General features: G+C 34.0%; 1 protein-coding gene across 4 annotated transcripts in view; it reads right to left on the bottom strand.

The window, feature by feature from the left end:
• LOC118737315 (uncharacterized protein DDB_G0283357) overlaps positions 1 to 15,697 on the bottom strand; it is a 289,535-nt gene that overhangs the window by 82,860 nt on the left and 190,978 nt on the right. For all 4 annotated transcript variants that reach the window (XM_036467744.1, XM_036467745.1, XM_036467746.1 and 1 more), the window contains exons 5-8: positions 14,231 to 14,335; positions 12,818 to 12,942; positions 3,179 to 3,276; positions 1,207 to 1,415 (exon numbers count right to left, since the gene is read on the bottom strand). In XM_036467744.1, coding sequence (XP_036323637.1) covers positions 1,207 to 1,415; positions 3,179 to 3,276; positions 12,818 to 12,942; positions 14,231 to 14,335 — 537 coding nt within the window. The remainder of the gene's footprint in view (positions 1 to 1,206; positions 1,416 to 3,178; positions 3,277 to 12,817; positions 12,943 to 14,230; positions 14,336 to 15,697) is intronic.

Raw genomic sequence — 15,697 nt, forward strand, 5'->3', positions numbered from 1 at the left:
GTGGGTGTCGTGATGTTTTATTGTCTGATGACTGTTAATGATATGAATGTGCTGTGAAACGCAGACATAAGGCATAAGGCATAAATGCCAGCAAATAAATTTCCTGCACTTGAAAAAAGAAAGAAGTCAGGCAGAAATTATTGGGTCTGAAAAAAAATTATAATTAAAGATTTTACCAGCAAAGGATTGTTTTTGAAGCTTCTATATTCAGTGTTATAATTGTTCGCCATTTGGCATTCGACTGTCATTTATAGCTCAATTTCGCAGCGAATAATGTAAACACATTTTATACATTGGAACTAAGCTGGCTAAGCAATTACATATAATTGTGTGGGTTGTGGGACGGGTTTGGGATCCGCCACGTAAAAAAGCCAACAATTAAAAGTCTAATTCGGCCTCGGGTGAGACAACCTTCTTTTGAGGCATCGTGGGGCCCTGCGACGTCTGCTTAACTACCATTTAAAATGGTGGCAAATTCGGAGTTGGATTTGTGGTGGAAGAGAGACTCCATCACCGAGTACTGTCATTCAACCTAGTAGACGAGCATCTGGCCATATGCTAGCTCAAAGAGAGATGGTTCAACATCTCACTCATCTGCGCCCACTCCCCTCCATGGCAGAGAAATAAGATGTACCCAAGGATTTCTGCTATGAGCGCTTGGAAAGAAATAAAAATTATGCTTGTCTATGGTGGCTGGCAAGCAAGGGATCTTCGGTTTGTCGGTTGAGATACGTAAATTCCTGCCTCTCCATCTATTTTCCACAAACATAGTCCATGGCCTGGAGGATTGCAATAAATTTTGGCTTTATATACCGAGGCAGGTGCGCCAAGAGAGGGAAGTGGAGACTGTTCCTGTTACTTTCGATACAAACTCCAAATCCTGTTTTGGGAGCCTTCAGCAAAGATTCTACAATGTGTAAAGCCGAACACAGTATTGGTTACGGCAGCACTCAGTCTCAGAGATCGTACCATTGTAGCAACTTGGGTATCAATTCAGTTTTTTATTTCCCCCTTTTTTGATCTCTTTGATCTGCTTTGCCAAATCAATTTTCAAAAAAAACAAAAAAAAAACAGAACAAGGAATAAAATCCAAATCAAACATTAACATCAAAGCTCTACACGCTGTAGCCGCTTATTAATCAATATCCTTCTCTTACTTTTTTATTTTTATTTTCCCCCCCCCCCCCAATTAGCATTTGCACTCACCAGCACCGGATGCAGATCCACGCCATACATATCGTGCCATTTGACTTTGTCTAAATAATTTAGCTCCGCCGTCGCCGGTGACATGCCCTTTAATTGCTGATGAAGTTCAGCGACACGTGTTTCCAGTTCGCTACTCTGATTCGGCAGCAAACGAAACTCGGACACATAGCCTTTGGAGTGGCGTCGTTGGTCGTAATCACCCAATTCAGCTGAAAATGAGAGGAAAATTTGCACACAATAAGTATGAGTGTTGGCAATGGAAGATAAATAAATATGATAATAATATGCTTTATACATACACTTGTTATAGGTATGTACATGTACATGCACATTTTTGATTTTCAGCTTAAAACAAAAACAACCGATTCATATTTATAGTGAACTTGCGTCAGTTTAAAATTTCTTTATACAAATTTGTATCTTAACATATTTTGTTATAACATCACCGCTGAAAAATATTTAAATATCCATATATGTCCTTATATAAAAAAGTGTTTAATATAATAATAATTTAATTCGCATAATTTCACATAAACATAATATTTGTTTATCTCTATCAAGTAGTATTTCCATGCTTTTTCGCTCTAAAAATACTCATTAGGTGTTTAATGAACTTGAAAATGCTGCCAGCTTATACGCTTCGGTGGCAAAAGCGAGCTGAAAATGACTAACTACCAATACGATTCGGCTGTTCATGGTACTACATGGAATACATTCTCGCGCCTCATTAAGCGATTTTAATAAAATACAATAAATTTGTTAAGTCAATTGGTGCTTATTCGTATATTGTATAATGAGCCTGAACGGAATTTAATGGTACAAAGGAAATAAGTATGGGTTTTGCCCGCTGCCATTTTTAGATAATTAAAGTGCGAATGCTAGAAAAGTGTTTTATTGAAGATTGTCGTTTGTGGACTTTTTTTCTATTAAAGTTAAAACGATTTTTTCTTTGGTTTAGTTTTGTTAAATAGGTTTTCGGTGAGAAAAGTGAAGAAGGATATAATAAGTAAGCCCCTAAAAAAAAAAAACAAATAACAGCGAGCTTCTTTGGCCTCATCTAGAATATTTTATAATTTCATTAATTTATTTAGCGTATGCTTTAACTAAGTCACATCCCAAGGGTTTTACAAATATGAGCTTTGAAGGCTTCAAAATTAAAATCAACAAGCCGGTGGTCTTTAGAGCTCTAAGGCATCCAAGGCATCTAAGGCAGTAGAATTTAGGTAGAAATAAAGCAGGGACTTAAAATTTAACTTGACATGCTTGATAAAGCAGGTTCATGTCATGTAAAGGTGGCTTCAACATTCTTAAAAGTGCATGTAAAACTACTACTGACAAGTGTTCATTTTTCAACCGCAAACTGTGTTAATATACGCAGAAGATGTTCAAGATTTGATTTTGAACATAAGATCTTTAAAAAATACACTCAAATATACATATGAAATGTTTAAAATTGTAAAAAAAATTAGAGCAAAAATATATTTTTTAATATTAATAAACATTAAGTGCTCATATTTACTAAATTTTAAACACTTTTTGTGTAATTTTCTACATTGTCTCTACGTGACAAATTTGGTATGTACAGATTAATTTTGCACAAATTGGGAGACGAGACTGTTAACCTCTCTTTATATGCGTAAATTTAAACAAATATTTTTTAGAGCAGATTTTAAACATTTTATGTGTAAACTGTGAAATTGTGAACAATAAATGTTTAGAAATTAACAAAGAAATTTTTGAAATTTGTTCTACGCCACACATATGATAAGTAAAAGTAAACAAGCTGCTTTTGATTTAATTATAACGGTGTGTAAATTTACATTCATGAAGGGAGAAAACTGGTTACCTATCTTAATATGCGCAAATTTAAACAAATGTTTTTTAGAGTGTAAGATACAAGTTTTAAAAACAATCGAGTATTAAATATATGCGAACACATGCAGAAAAATTATGAAAATGCTAGAATACTCACATTGCACTACGAATGCGCCCAGCTCTGCAGCCAATTCGAAAGCGACTGGTAGTCTGCCTTGTAATACATCCTGTTTCACTTGTAAGAAGAGTTGATACCTGTAAAGAAGAAATTTGTGACAGTGGTTAACAGATTATAAAAAATATGTAAAAATTAATATTTTTCTGAGGCTATGCTTTGAAGTATTGAAGTGAAAACAAACATCTTGACCAAACCTGCAAATATACTGTCGATAGAATTACAATGAATCAACCAGAAGTTCAAGAACGGCAATGACGATAAACGCGGGTAAGGTCTCAACCGACGCATTCGAGCAGACGCCGAAAACAGACATTGCGATTTCTGAAAGTAACTTGAAAAAAGCGGCTAGAACAGCTTAAGATGGGCTCTCAAATTGGGTAATCGAAAAAACATTTCTAAAAAAAATTTAGCTCAGGTGGAAAAGCGATTGGTCTAATCATTGCAGAGTGCCGACAACGATTGCACCATGATCATATCGCACGCGATCTTAAAAAGTGACACAATTCAAAATTTGTCATTTTTGAAACTATGCGCAGAGCTTTTATTTACCTTTCCGCAAAAGCTGAATCAAATTTTTGTTATAATATGATTACCTTTAAATTTTGAGTTGGGCCACCTTTAAAGATCGTGTGCGATATGCATTACTTTGTCTAAAAAAATATCAAACAAGAGCATGTTCGACTAATTAAATGGCAATGGACGTTGCCGTTGGACTATTTTGTAATTTTTGAAATTTTACAATTTTTTTTTTTAATTTTAATAATTGAAGATACTTCCAAATGTTTAATTTAAATGGTGCAAATGATCTTCTTGCCAAAATATAACTAGTGTGCTACAAATGAAAAAATATACATTGACTATGTACGATTTGAGAAACTAAAATTCCATTTTCACAATTTTTATAGGCACACTCGAAATTATAATATTTAATTACTTTTAAATACTTAATATGACTTTTAAGTTAAGGCTTGTTGGTAAACGTACTAGACGACTGATAATTGTGCTACGGGGCGTATACGTTACATACGCATTTAAATACAATTTCGCATTGGAATCTCATTCTTTATACAACACTGAAGATAATGCATTTTCTAAGATAAGCGTGCCTCCTTTTTCGACCAAAAATACGTTTCTGTCGATAAATAGTATAACAACTCGTGAGATTTGCTCATATACCGACTCCGAAAAACTAATCTTGTTTCATTTTATTTGAATTGGAAATTAGAAAACCCAATTAATTATAATTGTTCATCATAAAAATATGGTAAATTTTTAACAAAAACCAACTATTCTATCGTTTTCAGCGTTAAATTGTGGTATACTTATAGAAAAATCCTTTTGCACGAATTTCCAACAAGCATTTTGTTGGCGTGTGTGTATGTATAATCCCCGCAAGTGTAGCTTATTAGACTAATTTTTTGTTGAACTGTCTATCTAACTAATTGACTATGAAATTTATGTTATTTCAATGTGAACCTCCTCCAAAGCGACACCTATTCTGATCAACTACTACATGAGCGGATCTTGCCATAGTAAATAAATCTGAACAGACGAGATTTGCTAATAATTGTAACTTCAGCATCTTAGATTATTTTATTACACCTAGACTCAACCATGTTATGTGTTATCATACCTCTGTTAGAAACATATTTATGCATCGTTACTTTAAGTCTGTAAATATAAATCAGCTATGTCAAAGCCTCTCAAGTGTGAATTGGAATGGCTGTTGGTTTCGTGATTCAGTAGACGAAAAATTTTTATTTTTTAATAAGAACTCGACAAATATTTTCGAAAATCACATTCCTCTTCGTATGACTCAAGCAATGAATCCATCTTGCCCTTGGTTCAGCAAAAGAGTACATTCGGCAATAAGAGTTCGCAACAGGCTATATGCAAAATGGAGAAGTCAAATGACTGACTTCGCCTGGTTTCAGTATAAAGTATAAAGCTGCTCGATATAAAGCTACTTTACTTATCAAGCAAGCAAAAAATAAATACTGTGGTACTAAATTGGACCCGTCACTTCCTTCTAAAGATTATGGCATGGGAATTTGAAGTCTGAAAGTGATTTAGACCCTTTATAAATATTAAATTATTTACAGGTACGAGTAGTAACCTAGGTGCACCTCTCACTTCGAAAGCTCTCTGGGCTGATACCTCCTTGGAAGAGAAACTTCTGTTTGTGGGAGTAAGTAAACGTGATGATAGAGGTAAAGAGAAATTTGTGAAATTAGTTCTGCCATTCATATCCGGCGTCGTTATGCACATCATTAGTCATTGCTTCACGACATCATGCTTTCTTTTGCATTGGAAAAAAGCCGTCATGCTACCAGTAGCAAAAAAGACTACGCGATTACAGGCCGATCAGCACATATTACCAGCTTTAGCAAAAGTATGTGAGTCTTTGATGGCATAGAAAATTTCATCATTCATACAAAAATAAATTGCTATCCCCACTGAAGTCTGGGTTTAGACTGAAGCACAGCTGCTTTACTGCAATGATGGAAATACTTGGCGACATTAGAATACAATTTGACTACAGTGACTTCTTATTTCCTATGCCTATTGGACTTCTCAAAGGCATTTGACTTGGTCTCTTATGTAAGAAACTAAATCACTTCTTTGGATTTTTGGACTGCGCATTAAAACTTATAATGAGTTACCTTGAAGTTCGGGTTCAAAAAGTGAAGGGAAAAATGCTTTTTATACTTTTAAAGTTACCTCAGCTGGTATCCCGCAGGGGTCAGTTTTAGTTCCTCTTTTGTTCAGTCTATTCGTCGGTGATGTGTTCCGAGTCAGCAGTGTGTATTCTGCTTCAACTTCCTCCCACAAAATTAACATTCTCTTTAATAATGTTACTCGTTATGTGTATAGTCTAAAAAAGTTCGACCATATATCTCTGCGGAAGAATAAATTTCTCGGGTGTAGCATTAATGATTACCCTTCTGCCCTTCTGCTAGCAACTGCATATTTATTTATAAGTTATTAGAATGGAAATCCCCAATGTATTTGTATGGGGAGCTAAGTCTAATGCAATCAAAAAGATGTCGCAATCTGATAATCTCGAAGTACACCTACTTGATATCGTCGATGTTTTTTTTTTTATAAACGCTGTACGACTTTGAAACAACATTCCTGAATCCGTTGAATCTGGCCTAAGTAGGAGCAACTATAAGTTGATCATATATAGTTACTTTAAGTCTATATAGTTGGTGTGATTTTGGTAAATGGTTTTCAGTTCTCTCATCTGTCCCTTTTTTATTATCTTCGCTGCTAATGTCTAACCGGATCCTTTAAAATTAGGCTAAAGTGTTGCGAAACAAAAAACGTTTTTTTTGCTTTTGCCGGTTTAAGGGGGCATGTGGGTACACCCAACATTTATTTAGTGTTATTCTATAGGCCAATACCTTTCAAACGATATCTTATATATTAAGTTCCGGCCACTAGTTGGAAAGATATAGAGGTAAATGTGTTTTGGTTCGTGTCTCCACTACGAGATGCTTTGGTATGTATGTGGCGTCTGTACGTACCATCATTTAATTTTTTTCAAACTTTCAGGAATTAAAGTACAAAAAAAACTAAGAAGGTTTTGTTCAAGGATGTTTTGATTCGTATGCCTGTGTGGGCGTGGCTGCTACCTGAAATTCGAAAAAAGGCAATTTTATAAACTACCACTGAGGCCGCACTACTCAATCCATGTCATGGATGTGGAAATCAGTAGAAGGGTCTTCAAACTAGCTATCTAACGCTACCTTTTGTGTTTATAAAATATAATTATGTCATAACGGTATCGCCTGAAAACTAAAAATCGGGCTGCTGAAAATATACATTTCGGGCATTTTCTCAAAAACTGGTCAGTCGATTTGCTAGAAACACAAAACAAAAAACAGAACTTTTGCAACGATTCGTATGAATAAAAAAGATTTTCCCTACGTTTCCAAGGCAGTTAAAAAATTCGTATAATTTTCGTCACGAAATTGATATCATAAACTTTGTGTTTCTAGTTCAGCTTTCGTCACTCGAAAATTATACCTCAAAGAGGTGTTTTATTTGATATTTTATTTACTCTAAAAGTTTACGCTTATTTTAAATTTGTATTCAAAATATTATGTCACTTATCTAAGTTGATGTACTCTTAAAGGATTATTGTCTTACTTGTACAAACATTGTTTTCTTCGATAAATAAATAAATAACTAAAATAAAAATTTAAGTTCCTTTATTATCCTACCACTTTTAAATAAATACATGTATGCAAATACCATTGGCAAAGATTTTATCGGAAGAAGAAAAGTTTTAAAATAATTGTTTTTGTTTTTAATTTATTTAAATATTTCACATGTGTACATACTCATTTTTTTCCACCTTGTGATGTTTGATGAACACACAAGCGAAATGAAGTTTTTATTTATTTATTTTTTTTAATATACAAGTGAAACCGAAGTTGCACATTTTTCATTTTAAACGTTTTGAATTTTCCAATATTAAAATCTCTTTTTTTCATTTTGAAACTTAAATTATTAACGCTTTTATTAAACCTCTAACCACAAGCAAATTAATTGCGTAGAGTTGATTGCGTAATAGTCGTTGTGAGACTGTGTTGCTATTTTAGACATATTTTTGTTGCTATTGTTGTGCAATTTAAGTGCAGTGCCAACACTCGAAGGACGCATAACAGTATAATCTCAAAGCATAATCAATTCGCAATCCAGCCAAATCGCAATCAACGCTAATAGGCCTAAAACAAAATAGGTACTTATACGTATGTGAATGTATGTATGTACGAGCATATTCGCACAATGCAACACGGACTGGCGCTTTCTGACGCGCTAGGGAAAATTAGAGCTAACAAGTAATTTTCAGCAAAAAAAAAAAAACGACTTCAACTCTCATATAAAAAAAAAAAAAAATATATATATATATATATATCTCATGATCCACTGATCGGATCTTAACCAGATTAGTATGGGACCACCTCTGATACACTACCTTTCCGATGCAAGACGAATTATCGATTGACGTGGTCCAAAGTTATGCGGTAACATACATAAAAAAAAATAAAAATTAAATTAAATATTCCAACGAACTGATAACCTCCTCCTTTTTTGGAAGTCGGGTAAAAAAATTTGTCTTCGATTTAACAATGAAATTTGATAAGTCGGCATCAAGTATATATATATGTTTTATCAAGCATGTGTACTAAGAAGCCGTTTTCTTTATAATGCTTTGTTCACACAGAGAAAAACAAAAAATAGATTCGCACAAATGGAAGCCAGACGAGATGATTCAATTAGCACGGCCCTTTTTTATGGTATGGGCATCTATTTATTAATTGTGTTTGGTCTGTTACTGTACTCAACTCTAAAAAAAGCTTAAACAGACGACAGCGTTGATCCGGATTAAGTCGGAGTCGGAGACTACAGTTAATTCCAGAGTTGATCCGGATCAACGCTGCCGTCCGTTTATGCCATAACTCAACTAAAATTAAAGAAGTATGTTTGTTTAACGGTTTGTACCTGGGTGAGTTTTTTAACGAAAGGAATTAGTGAACCCATACGGTTGTTACGGACCTCAGTCCCTATCTTTTGCTTGCTATCTTATGTAGTCTTGTACTTTGACTCAATTTTCTATTTACCTTAAAACGAATAACTCGCAGTGGCTCTACTAAAGCTCCTCTCTTTCGAAATAGTTGTAGTCTAGGAAAATGCTCTAATAGCCTATGGGCCATCATATGGGACTGTCACTCGAAAAATTGTATTAAATAATTTTTGTTTCAGAATATTTGGATTTTCCTACAAGGTAGCTGATTGCATTAAGCTTTAAACTTGCATCCACATAGGCGCATATGTATTTGCATCGCATCGCATCTGCATTATAATGTTGCAACATCCCACACCTTGCGCCACAGTACCTTAGTTAGTCGCCAATTATTTGTTGTGCTTGCGATAAACTTCAACTGACAGGATATATAACAATATTCTGCGTAAATAAATGCATTTATTGTCCACTGCATGAACATATGTATGTATGTACATATGTGTGTTGTAATGCAGCCGACGACACCGTCGACACTTGATTGGATTGTATTTGATGTCGTGCCAACATAATATACATACATATATGTATGTATGTCGAGTATTTATATACACACTCGGTAGTAACTCGCTCGTACGATAATGCGGCTAAATTCGCAGCAGACAGTAAATATTCTGAATTTGCAAATGGCTAGTCGATGAATGGGATTTATAAGTGCTTTTTAAACAACACACGCGCACACGAACATACATATGTATGTGTATTTAAAGAACTTTTATTACATATTATTTATGTATATGCGTTCAAACGTTAATGCTTAATCAGTTAGTTGTCGTTTGAAAATAATATACATATGTATGTATGTATATTCACGTATTTTGATATATTCGTAAATATAGCTGCAGGTATGTATGTGTGGATATTTGTATTGCTATTCGTAAAACTTCGATTGAGCTATTGTTTGCGCAGTTGTTGCTGTCATTCGCTTTTAATGCCAATCAAATGCGTCTCGAAAATATTTGCCTACACACTTGAGTGTGCTTCAATCGAAAATATTTGTTTAATTGCTATTCCTTGAAGCTTATTATGTCCATTAAAATGTGCTTATTTTGTTTTGCAAATTTTCTACTTTAAATAATTGCCATAAAAGATGTGCACGTAATTATAAATGAATAAATGTCTTCTTAGGCTTAAATTATTAAATGCACACACATTTGTTGGTTCGCATGCCAATTTAATTTATTTCAAGCCAACATTTATTTAAGCAACTTACACTTTGTTAATCACATATTTTACGTACATAAGTAAGTAGTTAAAAATTAATTTTCTTAAAAGTGATTAATTTACCTACAAAGTAATATTATTGTAAATTTTTTTCAAGCGGCAATTTGCCAGCAAGAAATCAGCTGATGAAAAAAACCAGCTGATTGTAACTAACGCAATTCATAAAATTGAATTTTAGTGTTGGGGTCAAAAATAAAATATGGTGTTTTTACTAACCCATCCGAGCCAAAACAAAGTGTATTCGTGGAAGAAATGCGGATGAACTACCAATTAAATTAGGCTGGCTACTTTTAATTGAACTATATACAAACTGTCAACTGTTGACAGTTTTCTGCTGCTAGAATACGCGAATACATCTGGCAACTGACTGGCAATGTTACTTTCGTACGCATTTTTTTAAAAGCTTTTATTAACTTTCACCTGTATGCAATTAAATCTTCGAATCAACCTTTAACCAATTTCCCGATGAGCTTAGATCAGAATCCGAGACCATGCAATATGAAATTAATCTGCTAGGTGGCGCAGTAGTCGAAATATTTGGAAAATCAATATTTATGGTCCGTTTTCGGTTATGCATAGATCATGCGGAGATCGATTTTTATTGTCTTTAATATTTTTTTTTTGATAACAGAAAAACCCCACAAATGCTCAAGTCTACATTTCTGTAAAGAAAGTGTTTAATAACTCCTTTGGTATTAACGTTATTGGCATGGTAATGTGCACGTACCGCATTACACTATTTGGAAGTTCAATGATGAATCATGTCAGAAAGTTTGAAATTTCTTCGAACTAGGCGAATGAATATTACTAGTTTTTCAGTATCAGTCATCTACAAGGATGCATACCCAATTGTTGTTAATTTTGGGGTTTAGACAATTTTTGCTCATATAATTTTGGCACTGCTAACGTTACACAAAACACTGGCTACGTTACACGTACGGTTCGCTTGGACAAGGTTTAACCCAAAGGCTTGGCTCATCCATTTTGTTCCGCATTCTTATTCTGTCATCATAAACAAATGTTTGAGCTAGTATTGCGAATCTTCTATTGAAGGAATAATAAAAACTATACATACATATATAACGCGAGTATCCTTAAAAAATTCTAACTAGGTCAAAACTGATCCTACAGTGAAATTGTTTACTGGAAAATCTTCGTATTGTGTTCGCAAATAATATGTATTTAACTTTACTGTAAACATTTCATTAATTTGATGAAGAATAGCATGCATTTAGGAGCCTGTTGTTGGCAGTAGCGTCTAAACAAAGGCAACAGTGAAATTCTGACAATCGCCACGCTAAATTTCTATCGCCAAAATTCTGTAAATGAAGATCAGTGGGGACTAAAAGCACGCAACATAAAAGTAACAGATGTACAATGTGTAATCAACCAAAGATGATAGTATGAGAGGCACTAGGAGGTTACTAGGTGTTGCATGTTGTTAGGCGCGATTGCTATTCTTCTGAAGACTTTTAGTGATCAAAATTAGCGATAGTGAATGCTGGAATCCAGCTGCAGCAACGATCTCTTTTTTCCATCAGTATATTCCCTTGATTCTCTCTATTTCGTTGGGATTCTTTTCCAAATGGGCATTTCAATTCTATTACATGTGCCTCACATTTTTTATGAAGTTCAACCTCCAAATTGTTTGTAATTGCTATTGTTAAAATTTTAATCTCAAAACATATCAAGACAAATTGTACGAGTTTAGAAAAAAGTATTTTCTACTATTAAGTCCATTTACTGGAATATGGTATATTGGAAATACTTTTGTTCCATTTATTTTTAATAGTAGTAGACGTAGTGTTGGAAGGAGGCATTAGGAACGTCAGAGCAAAATAACTTTAGCCAGGGTTGCCACCTATTTTTTAAATATACATATCTTTATTTTGAATAAAATATAGGGAGGCGGCTGCTGTAGTCGAGTGATAAGGGATGTGTACTACAACTCCGTAGCATCAAGGTTCGATCTCAGGTCAAAGCAATGTCCAATAAAAAAACTTAGAGGCAATGGAAAATTTCCAACTATATTGCCTTCAAAAAGCTTCTCTTAAATTGTCGTTCGTAGGCGTCGAAAAACTGTAGCTTACTCCATTTGTGCAACAACATTAAGACGCACAAAATATTATTATTGACGCAGCACAGAACTTGATAAACATTAGTATCAGATCTAAGTATTCGGCCTCTTCAGTGTCTGCTGATCATGAGAGTTAGGAACCAAATTGATCACGTTGTGATAAACAGCGCTTTTGGTGTGCCTTCAATACGAAGGGCAGACAACAATGCAGAAAAATGTGATAACGAAAAGCCAGATTAGAAAATAAGACTCCAAACAAATGGTTTCAAGAAGAAGAATCCACACTAGTGTATAAAGAAAACAGAAGAGAAGTAATGTAGCTTAATAACAACAAATTATGTTCTGGCTATTAAATGGAATTTGGTTTGATGAAAATCTTCCCGAAGAAAAAAAAGTTCGGCAGGCAATTCTCTCTCTTGACAAAAAAGAAAAACTCTTTCATCATTACAGTCTATTTGCTGAAACGATACCTTAAGTAGGCAGAAATTCGTGGAAAAGGAATGAAACTGTCTGCTCTCGGGTTGCACAGCTAGCGAAACTTCACAAACGCAGCAGGCAATTGGTGAAGTGTTGTGTTCCAAAAAAAAAAACCCTCATCACTACAAATAGGTTTAAGCGAGTTAGACGCTTATATGCACAGATGCTAATCTATTCTTTCTTTAATATTTTTTGCTAACTATATTGTTATTTTATATTTTATTTTATATCAGTTACTTGGACTTACCTCGTAATTTCTTCGAGTAGCTTGCACGGATCAGCTGCATAGAATTTAACACCGAAATATAAATCATACGGATCCACTTTAGGCTTAAGTTGGCGTGATATCCGGGACGCTGGATCGAGCCAATGCTGGAAAGGAAAAAGAGAACACACACAATCTAAGGAAATACTTGTGGTAAATAATTATATTAAAATATACAGCACGAAAATATGTGTGAATATGATCACTTGTCATGCGAAAAACAAACTGTAGTGGAGTTACGTAAATAATAGTAGTAGTTTCGCTTGCAAATGCAGAAAGTCAAAGTAAAAATAGAAAATTGTACTAGAAGTACGCACTATGTGTGTAAACAAATATCACGTATACGCCCCGTACGACATATGAAATACTATTACCATAAACTAAGTATTTTATTAGACAGCATTTCACACACGGCCTACCCTTTCTGCCCCGCTTTGGCGCATAATAAAATTATGGCTGCATAATAAAAGCATAAAAACAAGAGAATGCAAAAAGGTTGCCAAGATATATGAATTTCAGCGAAAAAGACTGAAAAGCACGCAAACCACGGCAAAGCTATACTATACAACTTTGCATATGTCGTGCATATATATTTAGTAGATACAATAATCCACATATTTTCGCATGTTTGTATGTCTTAAAGTATGTTTATGGAAGAACTATGTAAATAAATGCCAGCAAATAATAAAGGCTAAGCGAGCATAGTAAATTGTATTCCAAGAAACTTTTCAAGGACAATGCAAACATCCTCGCCGCCAGTTGAGTTAGGAAGAACGAACTTCGCTGTCGTCTGGCAGTCTGATGAACTTTTCTTACACTAACTGCACCCCGTTGTGTGACAATCCACCATCGGCAGCTTTTGCGAAACTTTTCGCCTAGCACGCGAATGTTTGTGTACGACCCTGGCATAAGGGCGAATATTCGCAAAATACTTAGCTGTTGCCTGCGTGTGGCATATTTTCAAGGTTCGCAACAAAAGTATCTGCGAAAAAATGTGCGCGTTTCGTTTTATTTTCGCTCGTTGAAATAAGGGAAATGAAAAGTGAAATTCATTTTATATTTTCACGGTGCGCCGTGGGCAGACAGGTAGGTAAGTGTTCTTATTTTACCACATCGCGCGCCACAAACAATTGGAAAACTCTCCGCCTTGAAGGGAGCAGCAGCTTTTCACTTTTTATTTCATCATTACGGCTCAATGAACGTCCATGAAAATGCAAGAGAAAATGAATTACGACCTAAGACTGAATTCCTGGTGTTTTTTACCCAAAAAAAAAAAAAAAAAAAAAAATTTAAAAATAGGAGGGGGGCTGAACTTGACAACGCAAGCATCTTCGTATTTGTATGTGTAAATGTATGTTTGCATGCTGTTATCTTTTTCATTATTCTCTTACTTACCGTCTGATTCTCCTCGTCAATATAGCGTATGCCAAAATATGAAGTTTCGATTAAATTAAGTCTGGCAAAAACAACATCCAGCAATGCTTGGCCCGGTAAATCATCCTGTAAATAAATAAGCAGAGAATGTCGTAAGTAAGGCAGATATTAGTTTACTTATAGATAGATATGTACATACATATGTATGTATTTACTCAATGTGGTGGTAAATCATTGGCAGAAAAGAAAAAAAGATTAAGTGAATTTCTCTTCCGCGGCAGCCCCAATAGAAAGTATTTGTTCAAACAAAATTCGTAGCTAATCAAATGGAAAATTATACGCACCTGCGTAAATGTGAGGATGTGAGGGCCTGTCTGTTATGGATGAATTATTTTGGGCTCGCATAATGCCATATATGTATCTGTGTATGTATGTATGTATATATGTATAAGCGGCGTACATACTTAGCGAAAATTTTGTTGTTATGATGAGGTTTTTAAATTAAAAAAAAGAGGCAAAGTATAAATATATTACTAGCTATGTGTGTCATACATATCTACAGTCAGTCAATAAAGGTTAGGTACAGCGAATTTTTTACAATACGGGCAACTATTTTTTAAGTATTTTATTTTTCGCAAACTTTTTATAAAAATATGGTTAATTCTACAACAAAAATCCCAAAAAAAAATGTTAAAGAAATTCTTCAAAATTTCATTCAAATATTGCACTTTTTATTTACGCTCTCTAGAAAAAATTTGAGTATGCAGTTTTTTAGCCCATTCAATTTTAGTATGATAAAGCGCAAGTATGAGGAAGCTAGGACTTACCATTGATTTTTGGGATATTTTTTTCTTGAAGGTGTCGCACATTTTTTCCATATAAAAAAATTATCAAACATTATTTTATATGGAGAAAATGAGCGACACCTTCAACAAAAAAAAATCCTAAAAATCAATGGTAAGTCCTAGCCACCACAAACTTGCACTTTGTGATACTAAAATTGAATGTGCTAAAAAAACTGCATACCCAACTTCTTTCTAGAGAGCGTAAATAAAAAGTGCAATATTTGAATGAAATTTTGCGGAATTTTCTTTAATTTTGCACAAGGTTCGGAACTCTGATTATTGGGTTTTTTGTTGTAGAATTGACCATCATATTTTTATAAAAAATTATCGAAAAATAAAATGTTTAAAAAATAGTTGCCCGTATTGGCAAAAATTCGCTGTACCTAAACTTTATTGACTGACTGTATGTATGTATAGTTATGGTCACAAGTCAAAATAATATTGTTTGTTTATAATTACTTAATTAAAATATAATTTAATCTATAACAGAACCCACATAGATACAAGTCTTAAAGCTTGCACAAATTTGAGAAAAATTTATCAAACTTCAAAAATTTTCATCAAAATTTCAAATTGTTATATTTAGAATTGCCTCAAAGCCCCTGAATTTATCCATGTGTTTTAAATAGAGAAAAATAGAATT

The sequence above is a fragment of the Rhagoletis pomonella genome, unplaced genomic scaffold, assembly GCF_013731165.1.
Source record: "Rhagoletis pomonella isolate Grant_MI unplaced genomic scaffold, Rhpom_1.0 Rhpom_scaffold_00004, whole genome shotgun sequence".
NCBI classification, from domain to species: Eukaryota; Metazoa; Arthropoda; class Insecta; order Diptera; family Tephritidae; genus Rhagoletis; species Rhagoletis pomonella.